Source organism: Tenrec ecaudatus, chromosome 6, assembly GCF_050624435.1.
Source record: "Tenrec ecaudatus isolate mTenEca1 chromosome 6, mTenEca1.hap1, whole genome shotgun sequence".
NCBI lineage: Eukaryota > Metazoa > Chordata > Mammalia > Afrosoricida > Tenrecidae > Tenrec > Tenrec ecaudatus.
The window spans coordinates 173,941,314-173,956,699 of record NC_134535.1 but is presented as its reverse complement, the minus strand read 5'-3'; the positions used below and the strand labels follow the sequence as shown (position 1 = coordinate 173,956,699).

Here is a 15,386-nt window from a genome sequence, read left to right as displayed (position 1 = left end):
CATGCCGTGAAGTAGGAAATGGTAATCACTTTCAGGCACCTTGATAATGCTGCTCAATTGACGAAGATCAAATTTAGAAAGCTTTCAACTAAAGAGCCAATTAGTGTCAAATAAAAGATAATTCCGAGAATGATAAAACAAAAATTCTGATCGTCAAATTCAAACAAAAAACTGAAGCCAGAGTGTATGTTTATTTTGACAAGAACAACATCAATGTTAATAAGTGGCAGAGAGAATTCAAACACAAGCCAGTGTCAAAGATTATTCAAACACAGTATACTATACTGTCGGCATATAAAGAGCTGACTTCACTGAATCTGGTATAACCTAATCATCTATTCTATCATGACACGCACACCACATTTCCTTTGATCTTCCTTCAAAAACAGATTCCTTCACGCTACCTCTCAAATACAGCTTATAAAGAATTCTCAGAATTTCCCAGTGCTTTGGCATGGGCTTGCAGTGTCAGAACAGCCAATCCATTGCAACATGTACTGGCAGGATGCAAATATACAAAGGTGCCTCAAGTTCTCACAGTAAGCTTGGATCTTAGCAATCTAAATAGGCAGACTACAAATAAAAAGTTCACTCTGAGGAAGAAACTCAAAATTTAACAGCCAAGAATGTTCTTAGTCATTTGCAAAATTCTACCCTCCACATCTCAAGTGCTGAGATACTAGAAAACTGGTGTACATGCAGGTGCACACACATGCAAATCCAGTCTAGGTGACTATTACTATCTTTGGAGAAGACATTTCCTAAGTTATACAAATGATTAAGTACTACACCAGTCTTTCCCAAAGTGGGTGAAACTACACCCTGAGGGTACTGGAATGATCAAGAAGGGCTGCAAAGCAGATACCTATACTTTATTCTGGATTATGGGCTGACAGGGGGATTGTGGGCTGTAGATTATGGGCTGACAGGGGGATTATGGGCTGTAGATTATGGGCTGACAGGGGGACACTGAGTAATTTTTTTTCTGAAATGAGGTTGGTAGGCCAAATGAACATGGGAGCCTATGTCTAAATTATTAACTGAAAGACTGTTGGTTCAAACCCACCAGAGACATCTTGGAAGAAAGTCCTGGCGATCTGTTTCCAAAAGGTCACAGCCTTGGAAACTGCTACAGAACAGTTCTATTCTGGACATAAAGAGCCACATGCGTCAGAGCTGACTCACAGCAGCTAAGAACATAAACTAAGAACATGAGCAAATGTGGTGAAGAAATCTAATGGTGCCTGGCTATCAAAAGATATAGCATGTGGGGTCTTAAAGGCTTGAAGGTAAACAAGCAGCCATCTAGCCCAGAAGCAACAAAGCCCACATGGAAGAAGCACACCAGCCTGTGTGACCACGAGGTATTGAAGGGATCAGGTATCAGGCATTAAAGAACAAAAAAATCATAATGTGAATGAGGGGGAGTGCACAGTGGGAACCCAACACCCACATGTTAACAACTGGACATCCCCTTACAGAAGGGTCGCGAGGAGAAGAGCCAGTCAGGGTGCAGTGTAGAAACCATGAAACATACAACTTTCCTGTAATTCTTAAATGCTTCCTCACCACCCATTATCATGATCCCAATTCTACCTTACAAATCTGGCTAGACCAGAGGATGTACACTGGTGCAGATAGGAACTGGAAACACAGGAAATCCAGGACGGATGATCCCTTCAGGATCAGTGGTCGAGTGGCAATACCGGGAGGGTGGGGCCAAGAGGGGGAACCGATTATAAGGATCTACGATGCCAGGGACTTACGTGGAGAGCAAATGTTTTAAGAATGATGAGGGTAAAGTATGTACACATGTGCTTTATACAATTGATATAGGTATGGATTGTGATAAGAGTTGTATGAGCCCCAATAAAAAGATTTAAAAAAAATGAATCCAAAGAGCAGCCAAATTTTGAATTTATGAATAAGCTCGTACTTTTAGATCCATCTCTAAAAGTTTACTGTAAACTTGGTGATATTGACTTAGGAAATGAAAATGTAAAAGTGAAAATTTGTTATTTTAAGAAAAGCAGAGAAAGCCACAGCCCAGTGGAAATATTTTTTTTTTAGTGGAAATATTTTAAGACAGCTAAAGGTAGCAGTTTCAGTCTCTCTTGGGGAAAAAAGTAGAATGCACATTATTTCAGGCCACAGCTACTTCAAACTGTGGCTACATCATTTATAAGACTGACTAGAAAAAAATTCACTTCAGTTGTCTATTCAACCCTACAACTTAAAAGTGTCTTGAAAATAGTAATATATTTTAGGTACAGAAATAGTTATCAAACAAAAATGGTTTAGATTATTTTTGTTTTTGAAAGGCTTCTTTTTAAAATATTATCATTAATTTTATTGGGGGATCTTACAGATCTTATAACAATCAATAAATCAATTGTATCGAGCACACCTGTACATATGTTGCCATCATCATTTCAAAACATTTTCTGACAGGCATCTTTGTAGTTCTGTAGTTGATATAGTTAAAAAGCTAAAACTGTAAACTCTGCCATCTACTACCAAAGGTCTACTAAAAAAAAATTGTAAAAATCGTACAGTAGGCATAATTTAAAGCTCTGTAGAAGAAAATTTAAACAACCAGAAACAAAAGGGAATCTATAACAGAGATTAATACTGTCATGTCATCTGGCAAAACTATTTTGAGGCAATTAATGTATTTAAGGTCAGAAAGGCCTACGTTTCACAACTTCTGATCCACCCTTAACATACAAATGGATCTTTATGCTACTAAAATCAACTCCAAAAATGTGCTCTCCGATAATTTAGCAAACTTGTAGGGCAAAAGATTAATACACAAAAATCAACTGTTATTTCTATATCAGCAATGAGAAATCTGAAAAAGAAATTTAAAGAGCAATTCCATTTATAGTAGTACCTAAAAGATGATAATACCTAGGACTGAGCTAAACCAGGAAAGTGAAAGACTTATGCAATAAAAATTACAAAGCATTGCTGAAATTAAAGATGACTGAAATAAATAAATAAATAAATGTTCGTGTATCGGGAAATTCAATGTAGTTACGATGTCAATACTTCTGTCACGAATTGAAGTGTCCACCACTCTGGGTTCCAAATAGTTGCTGTAAATCCTAATCTCTGCAAGCCTGTGGTTGCAATCCCATTTTGAAATGGGCTATCCTCATTACATGAATGAGGCAAGATCAATGTAGGATGTATTTTGAGGCAATCTCTTAGGACAGAAAGGCGATTAAGCAAGCAAGCAAGCAGAGTTATAGACGACAGATGCCCAGTTACCTGAGCATCTCCAAGAAAACATAAGCTAAAGAGACAAGGCCTTTTCCCAGAGCTACCAGGGAAAGGAGACTTCTGGTTTCCTAGATCTCTGTGAAAGCCATCCGCCACCCACTGGTGGACTTTAATTACAGAAGCACTAACTAGCTAAGGAAGACACCTACCTAAAGTGATCTATAGAGTAAACACAGCCTAATCAATATTCCAATACCTTCTTTACAGAACAATTCTCATTTTTTATGTGGAAAGGCAACTTTGAGTAGGCAAAGCTTTGGAGAAGAGCAAAGTAGGCGGGCTTCAACTTTTTTTTATTTCAAAACATATTACACAGTTACAGTAATTGAATTAGCCTGGTAGTAATAGGCACAAAGACCAATGGAACAGAACTGATTCTAGAAGGAAGCCCACACATCTGTGGTCAACTTATCTTTGACAAGGGGAGGAGTGTGGTGAATGAGTTCCTTCACTGTGGTCTTCCACCGGGGTTTGTTTGAAAACTATTATGAAAGATTTTCTGCTTAAGCCCTGAGGGGTTACCTTTACCCTAGTTTTCTGTTGCAGAGGGTTTATGACTTTCACCCAGTTTGGGTGGCTTTTGGGGACAAGCTATACACATGCTGACTTCCTGCTTGGCCACCTGTGTTACGTAAGCACTTTGTAAGAATGGGTCACTATACCCAAGAAAATGAAGTGGCTATGCACTAACAGGCTCGGTCAGTTTGGGGCTGCTCTTGTAGGAGAGCCCATACCTTGAAAGTGACAAGGATTTAACAATACTTGCTGCGAACACCACAGACATTTTTCAGACAGGAAGAAGTAAGAAGAGACTCGGCAAGAAACAGCAAGACAGAAGGATAAAGTGAGGGGTGGGATAAAAAAAGAAGAAAGTGGAGAGAAGAAGTGAGAGGAGTCAAGAATCCTCTGAGAAGCTCTACCACAGGTCAAGCCTAGAACAATGAAGACAGGTAGAGGTCCCAGAGACTCGACAACACAGGCAGTGGCAACAGGCCCAGACGGGTCTTCAGACGGAGAAAGAGATCACAGAAGCAGGGCCAAGAGGATTCAGGATGCTTCCAACCATACACAAAAACCAATTCAAAATGCATCAAGGAACTTACCATGAAAACTAACGTAACCAAGTTCTTAGAAGAAAACATCAAGACGCAGCAGCAGGGCTGCAGGGCTTAGTATTTAACGACAGATTATCAGAAGGCATAACGAGTCAGCAACAAAAGACGAAAGAAATAAATGGGGCCTCCTAAAAATTAAATGATTTTATTCGTCAAAGAACTTCATTGAAAAAGAGAAAATACAGCTTCCAGATTAGGAAAATCATCAGGTACTATCTGTCTACAAAGATTCTCGTATCTAGGATATACATGAAACTTCTACAACAACCAAAAGATAAACCACCCAATCAAAAAGCAGCCCAGTGACTTGAACTGACAATTTATCAAGGAGGATATGTAAATGGCCAAGGTCACTAGTCATTAAGATGGATGCAAATCAAAACCACATAACTATGATATGACTCAGCAATTCTACTTCTGAGTTCCCAAATAACCTAATAGCAGGCAATTCAGACACACACACACACACCACACCACCCCCAATATCACTCCAGCATTATTTACAAAAGCTACAAGATGGAAACCATTTTTGGTTCATCACCAGATGAAAAGATCAACAAAATCTTGTTCATATGCATAGTGAACTCAGTCAAAAAAGGAAATGAAACCCAAATAAATGACCCTATGTACAAATATACTTGATAAAATTGATGTATGGAATGTTATAAGAGCTGGAAGAGCCCCCCAAAAATGATTTTAAAAAAAAGATAAACAAAGTCCTAATACGTTGTGTTCCATGAAATACATAAGTCACCAAAGGGCAGATGTGGTAAGATCTCACTTCTAGGAAAAAAGAGCAAGAACTGGCAAATGTACAGAGGCCACAATCTGTCTGTCACTACCAAGGGTAGAAGGAAAGGGGAAAGGGGGGCTTTTTGTTCAATGAAGGGTCCTCACTGTGGCAATGGGAATTGTAGTAATGATTACAGCTGGCAATGCACAATATGATTAATGTAACTGCATTCACTACACTATACATCTAAAAAGTGTTGATTTGCAAATGCTGTGATATACTCGGATATTTAAAAGTCATTTCAAGAAAATACCTCAGATAGGCTTAAAAGACCTTTCTAAAGAGAGATGCCCTTCTTTTGTAGTTGGCAATAAACCTGAAAACATATCCTCTTTCTGAAGCATCTACCCATCCACAGAAAAATGCTACCAAGCCAAATCTTGTCTGAGAAGACTTGAGCAGTCTTGTTAACTATTGCTCTGAAATCAAGAGTTCCCAAGCAGAAACACCTGAAAAACAGTGAGATGCTTCCAGAATTCTCAGGAAGGGCTATCAGTATTTGAAATGATATTCATTTGTACACTTCCTCTGCAAGTCAATAACAGAGGAAGATAGGAACAATGAAAAAAGAAGAATGAAAAACTCCTATCACCAGAATGTGCTAAATCGTGAAAAAAATCCCCCCAGAGGAATTATAATGACTATATTGTAAAAATGTCATGGCGGCCATGCCTGACCTCCTCTGGCTATACAGGAGAGGCGAGGCCATCCCATAGGAGCCCAAGCCAAAGCCACAAGGGCCCAAGCTCAGGCAGGCGGCCTACCTCCCTCTTTCTTCACCTGCTCTAACATCAGCCATTCCTGCCAAGACCGTCTCCCTTTCGTGATCATTTGTTGCAGCAGCCACCCAAACTCACAGACAACACTCAGACTATGGAGGCTTACTAGGGAGGCAGACAGGTTACCCAAAGACGGGATCGGAAATATTAGGGTACTCTCACTGATCCAAACCAACACCTCTCCTCGGCCCGTTAGCAAGTGTCTCTCTGGTACTCAGCCTCTCAGCCACGTGGTCCCTTGGCCCTGGCTTCCTCCTTACAGTCTCAGAGTCTCGGGCGGTCCCTTTGCTGTGTCTCAGGGTCTCCTCGCCTCGCCTCTGTGCTCAGTGTGGCAGGGCCTTGTTGCCTCTGCCACTTCAGACAGGTATTTAAAAATGCTTCACTGATGTCTCTTTTTCTTTGATGGCCTAGGGAATTCTCTCTGTTCCTGCTTCTGGGATGGCTCTCTTATACACAGGAGAACGGCGACTAAAACGGACCAACCCTTCTGTTAGTGTTTCTCACGCAATCATTCGGTGAGAATTACAGATACTTGCTATCACAAACTGTACTCGCTGTCCTAGCATTCCTACAGGATAGGATAATGAGGATCCTGTGGGCTTCTGAGGTTGTAAATCTTTAGGGGTGCAGATCTCTCTCCCTTAGAGCGGCGGGTGGGTTTGAACTGCTGACCTTGCAGTTAGCAGCCCGTGAGTAACCAACCCACTCTACCACTATGGATCCTTGAGACATGGATAGACGAGATATATTTTTTTAAAATGCACTTCATTATTCAGGTAAAGCCCTAAAAAATTGAATAATCCAGATTGAAGATGATAACATTACAATCTCCCTTGTAACATAAAACAGCTAATTTGCCTGATAACATTAGCACTTCTCAGAAAGTTCTTACTTTCTACTGTGAAGTTATTTTCCCTACCTTTTTCATTTCTTCAACATAAGCAATCATGGCTTCCTCTTTGGGCATATCACCCAAAGAACTCCAAGCATCCCTAGAAACAAAAACATCCAAATAATGTTAAAAGTGACACGTGATTTCCAATTGTTCATCATGCATTCGATACTTGGCCATTCTAATTTAAAAGGGGCTCCACTGAAAGCTATGCTACTTTTTCAAACACATTGCCCTCTCGCCAACTCCAATCCCCAGAGACCCAATCGGGCACAGCAGACCTGCGCAGAGATTTTCTATGGCTGTCATCTTTATGCAAGTGCCCTGCCACACCTCTCTCATGGAGAGAAGCTAGCCAGCCGCTCAAAACAACAACTTTTCAGTTAGCAGGTGAGCTTTCCACCACGGCGCCACCAGGACTACTTCATGTTTTCAGAGGATTTCTTTAAATGCTCAATTTCCAGAAAAGTATCAGTGAGCAAACTAAATATTATAGAAAACAAATAAGATATACTATCTACATATTAAGCAACTCTAGGTTATTATGAACTACCACAGCCATGTTTTAAGTGAACAGATGTTTTGGGTAAAAGTTCTCATTAATTTATGTAACTTAAACACTCAAGAAGCCCAGGGGGCACAGTTGGCTATGCATCGGGCTGATAACCACAGGTCAGCCGTTGGTACCCCCTAGCTGCTCCAAGGGAGAAAGATGAGGCTTGTGGTTCCCTAAAGATCTGCAGCCCTTAGAAATCCAAAGCAAGAGTTCGACTCCGCCCTTCCTATAAGGTTACTATGAATAGGAATCAACTTGATGGCAGGGGGTGTGGGCTTACACATTCAAAATAAAAACCAAAGTGTCTTACATCTTAAAAAAAAAGAAAATGTTAGGTTGCACACTGGTACATATGGTGGCTGGAGGCACAGGGAATCCAGGGTGGATGATACCTTCAGGACCAAGGGTGTGAGGGGCGATGCTGGGAGAGTGGAGGGTGAGTGGGTTGGAAAGGGGGAACTGATTACAAGGATCCACATGTGACCTCCTCCCTGGGAGATGGACGGCAGAGAAGGGGGGGAAGGGAGACTCCGGATAGGGCAAGATATGACAAAATAACAATGTATAAATTACCAAGGGCACATGAGGGAGGGGGGAGCGGAGAGGGAGGGGGGAAAAAAGAGGACCTGATGCAAAGGGCTTAAGTAGAGAGCCAATGCTTTGAAAATGATTAGGGCAAAGAATGTACGGATGTGCTTTATACAATTGATGTATGTATATGTATGGATTGTGATAAGAGTTGTATGAGCCCCTAATAAAATGTCTAAAAAAATTTAAAAAAGGAAATGATGAGGGCAAAGAATGTACAGATGTGCTTTACACAATTGATGTATATACAGATTGCGAGAAGAGTTGTATGAGCCCCTAATAAAATGATTTTTAAAAAAATGAAAAAGTGAGAGAGAAGAACATTCCGAACCTCTAGATAAGGCCAATTTAAGAATGCAATGCCAGCTCCTGGCAATCCCATGTGTGTCAGAGTAGAACTGTGCTTCAGGGGGTTTCTGAGGCTGGTTTTGCAAACGGAGACCACGAGGCTTTGTGCCAAGAACCATCAGCTTTCAGGTTAGCAGCAAAGTACATGAACGGTTTGCACCACTCAGGGACTCCAAAAAATGTCATGAGTTCTCGGAAAGTTTTGCCTGACACAAGAATCTTTTACTTTATATGATTTTCTCAGAAGCAGCTTAACTCCACCCAAGGTCAATTTCAAAGGAAAAAGGAAGTATTTTTTGTTTTCTTAACCGACATTAAATAACATTGTTATTTCACTTAACCTATTCTTCCCACTGCCATCTAGGCGATGCTGACTCACAGTGACCCTGTAGGGGTCAAGACAGAACTGCCTCTGTGAGTTCTGAGATGGTAACTCTTTACGGGTCTAGAAAGGCCGGTCTTTCTCCCACGTAGCATCTGGTGGTTTCAAACTGCCAACCTTGCAGATCATAGCCCAATGCATAACCACTATGCCACCAGGACTCTTTTACTTATTACTTTATGTCTAGTCACAAAGCCCTCAGACAGTAGTACTAAGAAATTTTCATACATGTGATGGCAATTCTACTCCAAGGGTGAAGAAATTTAACAGCAGAATGGACCAGTTTCATCAATTAACATATTCTTTTCATACAGTACAATATAAATCTACACTTCGGTCAAATTTCCATAAGGGCTGCGGTGTTATTAGACATCACGGAGTCAGTTCCAACTCATAACCACCCTATGCAGAACCAAATGAAACACTTCCTGGTTTTGTCCCAGCCTCACAACCATTGCTATGTTTGAGCCTATTGTAGCCACTGTGTCATGTAGTTCACTGAGGTTCTTCCTTGTTTTCTCTGGCCGGTATGAGCCCCCAATCTGAGTTTTCACTTCACCAAGCATGATATCCTTCTCCAGGGACTGGTCCCTCCCCCAGCATTTCCAAAATATGCAACACAAAGTCTTGAAGTCCTCACTTCTTAAGGGGCATTTTGGCTAGACTTGCTCCAAGAAAGGTTTCTTCCTTTCTCTAGCTGTCCCTGGTATATTCAGTATCACCATCACTATGCAAATACATCCAGCTTCACTAATCTTCCTTACTCGTGTCGCAACTTTCACGTGTCTCGAAGGAGACTGAAAATGCCGTGGCTTGGGTCAGGTACAATTAGTCCTCAGAGTGGCATCTCTGCTCTTTAGCACTTTAAGGAAGTCTTTTGCAGCAGACTTGCCCATGCGATCCATTGTCCTTTGATGTCTTGACTGCTGTTTCCTCGTGCGCTGGTTGTGGATACATGTAAAAGGCCAGCCTTAGTCTTTTCTCCCTTTATCGTGATGTTACTAGTTGGTTCAGTTGTGAGGATTTTTGCTTTTCTTACATTGCAGTAAAGTCTTCAGTAGTACTTAGGGCTATCATATGTGAATCAAGTGGAAAGGAAAAGAGCCCTTGAGGAACAATGGTCAAGTGCTCAACTGTTAGCCAACAAGTTGATAGTTTGATGCTCCCAGTAGCTCAGCAGAGAGAAAGGGCCTGCTGACATGTTCCCCTCAGCAGTGGAGGCTAGAAACCCCCTGAGGACGTTCTAACTCAGTCCTACGGAATCACCAGGAGATAGAACTGGTTCAGTGACAGGTGTCCACATGCGTTGATTCTTTTAGGTATACTAAAAATAAAATTTGTTTTTCTATTCAAATACAGTATGATATGAGTAAATTTGGGGTTAAAAGTGAAAAAACAAGAAAAGTTAGTATGGCAGTATCTCAGTCCAGGGATGTCACCAGGACTTGTATCAACCAGCGTGGCAGCTCATGGTTCTCACTGCCCCCATGGACCTCCTCTCAGACTCCTTACAAATGTTACTCATGAGTTAATCATGCAATAATAATAAATATAATAGCAAATTACTGAAAGATATCTTAGATTATATGAATTCTAACAACAAAATTATTTTGTAAAATATTTCTATACTGAGCTCTATTGTTAGTAACTGAGCAAAAGCCCTTTTGAATTTTTCCCTTTTCCTTTATTAATTCATTCTCAAAAAATTATTAATATAGGTTGATAAATACCAAAGTAATGTAACTGAAACACCAGAAAATCTGACAAAATCAGGAACACTAAAAATATGGTGGGAACAAAAAAAAAAACCCAAGGGGTTCTTCTAGCACATGCTGATGAAATGACATGATTCTAAGTACCTATGTAATTAGGTAATAATGACATAAGGTTCTAAAAGTAAATTAGCATAGAATTGTAACCTTGTAGGCATACTGATATAGGTAGACTGGGTTTACCAAAATGTGTTTGTTACTGTAACTAATTATTTCTATTAAAAATAATACATTCCTGGCCAAACACTGTACAGAAATTTTGTAGAGTTATGTGGATGTCACCCTCTGACAGTGTCACCCAGTGCAGTTCCCTAGTGATGCCACTGATTCAGACATGTTGCTAGTGACTTAATACTTAAAATGCTCAAAACAAGGCAAAATCATTATTTTCCTGGCAGATGAAGAGGTACTGGGTTTGTTTAACTTAATTTGGTGTTGATCTTGGCATAAAAAAGATAGAAAGAAAAAATATCTCCAAGGGGAAAGGTGAAATAAACATGTCTTTTATCTTTGCTTTCATTGTTTTCTTCTGTTCGTCAAGATTTTCCTATCTGTGTAAAAGTATGTTCAGAGCACATTAAGGCTAAGAACTGTATCCAGGACATAGAAAACTTTGTACAGAATAATATACAACCATATAAATAATAGCCATGTAATAATAATGCTATTAAAATAAAGATTCATTAATTGCTTGCTCTACAAAATTACCATTTGTATCTTCCAATAGGATCCCAGAATCCAGGCCTTGACAATTTACAGGGTCCTTCAGTAGCTTGCTTATAGAAGCTATAAAACTTGAGCATCATTTCATTTGTTGGCTGGAATGAGCCTATTGGAAACATACATTAAATATAGATTAACTGAAGAATATTTGATAAGCTTAACTTTATATATTGGCTTAGTGATATAATAGAGACTTTACATTCCATAGATAGTTTGGATTATAGTTTACTTCTGCATTTTAAAAAGTTATGCTGATTTGCTCATTTGTTTAAAACATGCTGAGTTATTTTAAACTTTAAAAGCAATGCCTACCACAGTTCAATTAATTAAAGAACAAATAAGGGTTAATAAGTGAAAGAAGGAAAAAAAAGGTTTGCCTTGGGCATTCTGCCCTTTTAAGAATTATCGATGCGGGGTCAAGGTGATGAGTAAAGGAAAGATTACGAGATGAACCTGAGGGATCAGTGAAGCTATGTTAATTGGGGAGGAAACACTCGGAAAGGGAGGGTGAGAATGGTTACAAACTCAGAGAATGTAAGAAGCAGCCCAGGAATTATATATGTAGAAGCAAACAAATTGATCCGTTTGGCTGTGTAAATTCCTAAAAGCAACAAAATGAACTAACAGTTTGTAGCTGTGACCAAAGTAAATGCCAAGCAGCTGTATTGTGAAACATAGTTAGCAATCTTATTTTAAAGCTTTCCCTCAGGCCTCTGCTCAGGCCCTCCCTCAATGCAACCTGGCATTCTGTGATGCTCACCTGCCTGGCACAATCACTGAAGACAAAACAGGTGCATAAGCAATTGTGGTGAAGAAAACTAATTATGCCCGGCTATCAAAAGAGATAGTGTCTGGGGTCTTAAAGGCTTGAAGTGAAACAAGCAGCCATCTAGCAGAGAAACAAGAGGCCCACACAGAAGAAGCACACCAGCCTGTGTGATCATGAGGTGTCGATGGGATCAGGACATGCATCAGAAGACCCAAAACAAACAGAAAACCATATTGTTGAGAAAGGTGGGGGGTGTTATAGCAGAGACCCCCCCAAACCCATTTGTAGACAATGTGACATCCTCTCACAAAAGGGTCACAAGGAAGGGATGAGTCAACAAGGGTAAAGTATATCACCAATGAAACACAATATTCCTCTGGTTCCTTGAGGCTTCCTCACCCCCCACTATCATGACCCCAGTGCTGCCTCTCACTGCGGGCTAGATGGAGCATGTGCACAGGTACAGACAAGAGATAGAGCTTAGGACACAGGAATCCAGGAATGGGAGTTGTGATACCAGGCGGGTGGAGAAAGGTAGGAGAGGAGAGGAGGAAGGGGAACCGATTGCAATGATGGACACAGACCACACATACCCCACAAAGGGACCAACAACAGAAACTAAGAGGGAAGGGAGACAGTGGGCCGTGTAAGATATGAAAACAATAATAATTTATAATTTACTAAGTGGGTTATAAGGGGGAAGGGAAAGGAAAAAAGAGGAGCTGATACGAAGGACTGAATAGAACTTAAGTAATTAAAAAATGATGGCAACATATGTACACACATGGAAGATACAATTGTATGGATTGTCATGAGGTATAAAAGCCCCCAATAAATTCCAATAAGTTCCAAGAATGGAATCACAGATTTGACAAATGTATTAAGTGTATTGGAGAGTACTTTGAAGGTGAAAGGTTGTTTTGTAAAATGAAATTTAAATACACAGCTTTGAAAAAAATTCTCATTTTGGGGGAAGGGGACTCCCTGATATGCATTCATATACATAAAAAGTAGACTAGGAGGTTATACCAAATTATTAAGAAAATATATCTCTATACTCCAATTAAACTCATTGCCATCGAGTCAATGTTGACTTCTAGCAACCCCTGTGGTGTCCGAGACTGCAAGTGTGCATGGGAGCAGAAAGCTTGTCTTTCTCCCACGGTGCTGCTGGTATTTGGAACTGAGTCCATGCAGACTGCGGACCTAACACCCACCCCACCAGGGCTTCCTATGCTGTGATAGCGGGTACACGCATTCTTTTATTTCTGCTTATTTGAATTTAATTTTTAAAAACACAGCATCGTCTGAAGTAGCATTTCTCTAACAGAAATTCTGTAACCGGACGGCTTTAACAAACAGAAATTTGTTCTCTTGCAGTTTAGGAGGCAAGCAGTTTGAATTCCGGGTGTCAGCTCTTGAGGAAAGCTTTTCTCTTTGTTGGCTCTGGGGAAAGGCCTTTATTTCTCTGGAACATCGATGAGCCTGCGTTCCTTAGAGAGCTCCATTTGTCTGTGAACAATCTTCTCCTGTGTCTAGGAGCCTCTCAGGGAAGGACCCTGGGTCCAAATGATGTGGTCTGCTCCTGGCGACCTTTTCTCTCCTTTACCTCTTGAAAGATAAAAGGTGATGCTGGCCCCGTTCCAGGGTAAATCTTCTTAGCTCAGGTCAGGGCTGTGACCTGAGTTAATCCTCTTGGCTAGCTAACAACATCAGGTCACATCATGGGAACGATAACATCATTACATAACTACCACACTTGATCCTTTCTTAACTGCCGCACTCCTGAGAATCATGGTCTAGTCAAATTGATTTTGAAGGGACACATTCACTCTATGACTTTCCACCCTCTGGCCTTTCAAAATCCATGTTTTTGTCATATATAAAGCATTTGATCTCATCATATAATCCTAAAAGTCTTAAATCAACTCCAAATCCAAATTCTATCCTGGAACAGAACTCTTCTTCACCTGTGAAATCTGGAACACAAGCTGTCTGCTCATCTCCTCCAAGGAAACCTAGACTTTTACTAGAAGAGACCCAACATTCTTCTGGTCTCTGCTTACGATCCAATTCTAAAACTGCTTCCACAGCATGCACTTTTATAATAAAATTAGAAAAATAAAAAGTATAAAAATCTATGTTAAAAACTTTAAACACTGCACAATAAACTGATAAAGCTAGGAGTGTGACCATAATGGAATGCGGTGATCAATAATTCAATAGTGCAATTTTCAACAAGGGGGGAAGACAACACGTGGAAGGGGATGTCAATTTCTCATGGACTCTAGACTCCTGGGGCCATAGCCCCTGGAACTACTGCCTCGAGCCAACCTTTTAACCTTCAACCAAAATTATCCCTTGGAGTCTTCTATAAGCCAAACAAGAATTTAACTTACTCAGCATTGTCTGCCTTGAGCATTATGCTATTTAAAAGATCTATCTACGAGGCACCAAATTGACAACAGCAACCTCAAAGGTTGGAGAGGAAACTTTGGGGGCTCATGTTAACTGTGGAGGAGTAATTCAGGAAAGGAGGGTGAGAGGGCTGGATTACCTGAGGAATGTAACCACTGTCAATAAGTTGTATGCACAAGAAATTATTGGATTGGTATGTTTTGTATGTACATTGTCAACAACAATCAAAAGAAGTGACTTCTAAACTTTATAACTACATTTGAAGTATTTACAAATAAAATAAAATATTGAGTTTACAAATACAGTAAAAAAGGCTAGTAGTTTATAAAATGCTTTAGAAATTACAACACAGGTGAGCTGGTGTTTCATATCTGGCCAAGTGTGCATAATTAATTTAAAAAATCACAACTATAGTAGTTTACATAATATAGATATACTTAGGAATCTCTACACATTGTTTCACTGCTATAATCAATTACATAACAGAGCAGGTAACTGGAAAACTACAATTAATAATGGTTACTATATGAATAACACATGTGAAAGCAAAATGTTAAAAAGCCTTAACTCATCATATTTTCAGTAAATTAACCAAATAAAATATAAAGTTTTACTTGTTTAAGTTTATTAGAATACAACAAAATTGAGAACATTTATTAAATTGATGACGTGTCGGGCACTAGCTAAGGTAAAATCTCTGTCCTCATATAAGGCATTTGGTATCTACCTGTATGTGAAATACTACCTAGAATTCTTATTTCTAGCACCAAGGGCAAACAAGGATTCTGTATGATTCAGAATTACTCTATGTCTTAAATAAGGATTAAGGAGTAAAAAATAAAAAAGAAGATAGCATCCATATCAAAACAGCTCAGGGAAGGGCAAAATAATTTAAAAAGTGTTACTTTGAAAATACTTAATTATTCATTTTTAACAGTGTTTCTGCTTTGATTAAGATCAATTGGG

General features: G+C 39.8%; 1 protein-coding gene across 2 annotated transcripts in view; it reads right to left on the bottom strand.

Moving 5' to 3' along the window:
• The window catches only part of ACBD5 (acyl-CoA binding domain containing 5), a 59,799-nt gene that overhangs the window by 40,388 nt on the left and 4,025 nt on the right, over positions 1–15,386 (bottom strand). For both annotated transcript variants that reach the window (XM_075552547.1, XM_075552546.1), the window contains 2 exons: positions 11,219–11,339; positions 6,892–6,964 (listed from right to left, as the gene is read on the bottom strand). In XM_075552547.1, the coding sequence (XP_075408662.1) occupies positions 6,892–6,964; positions 11,219–11,339 (194 nt within the window). The remainder of the gene's footprint in view (positions 1–6,891; positions 6,965–11,218; positions 11,340–15,386) is intronic.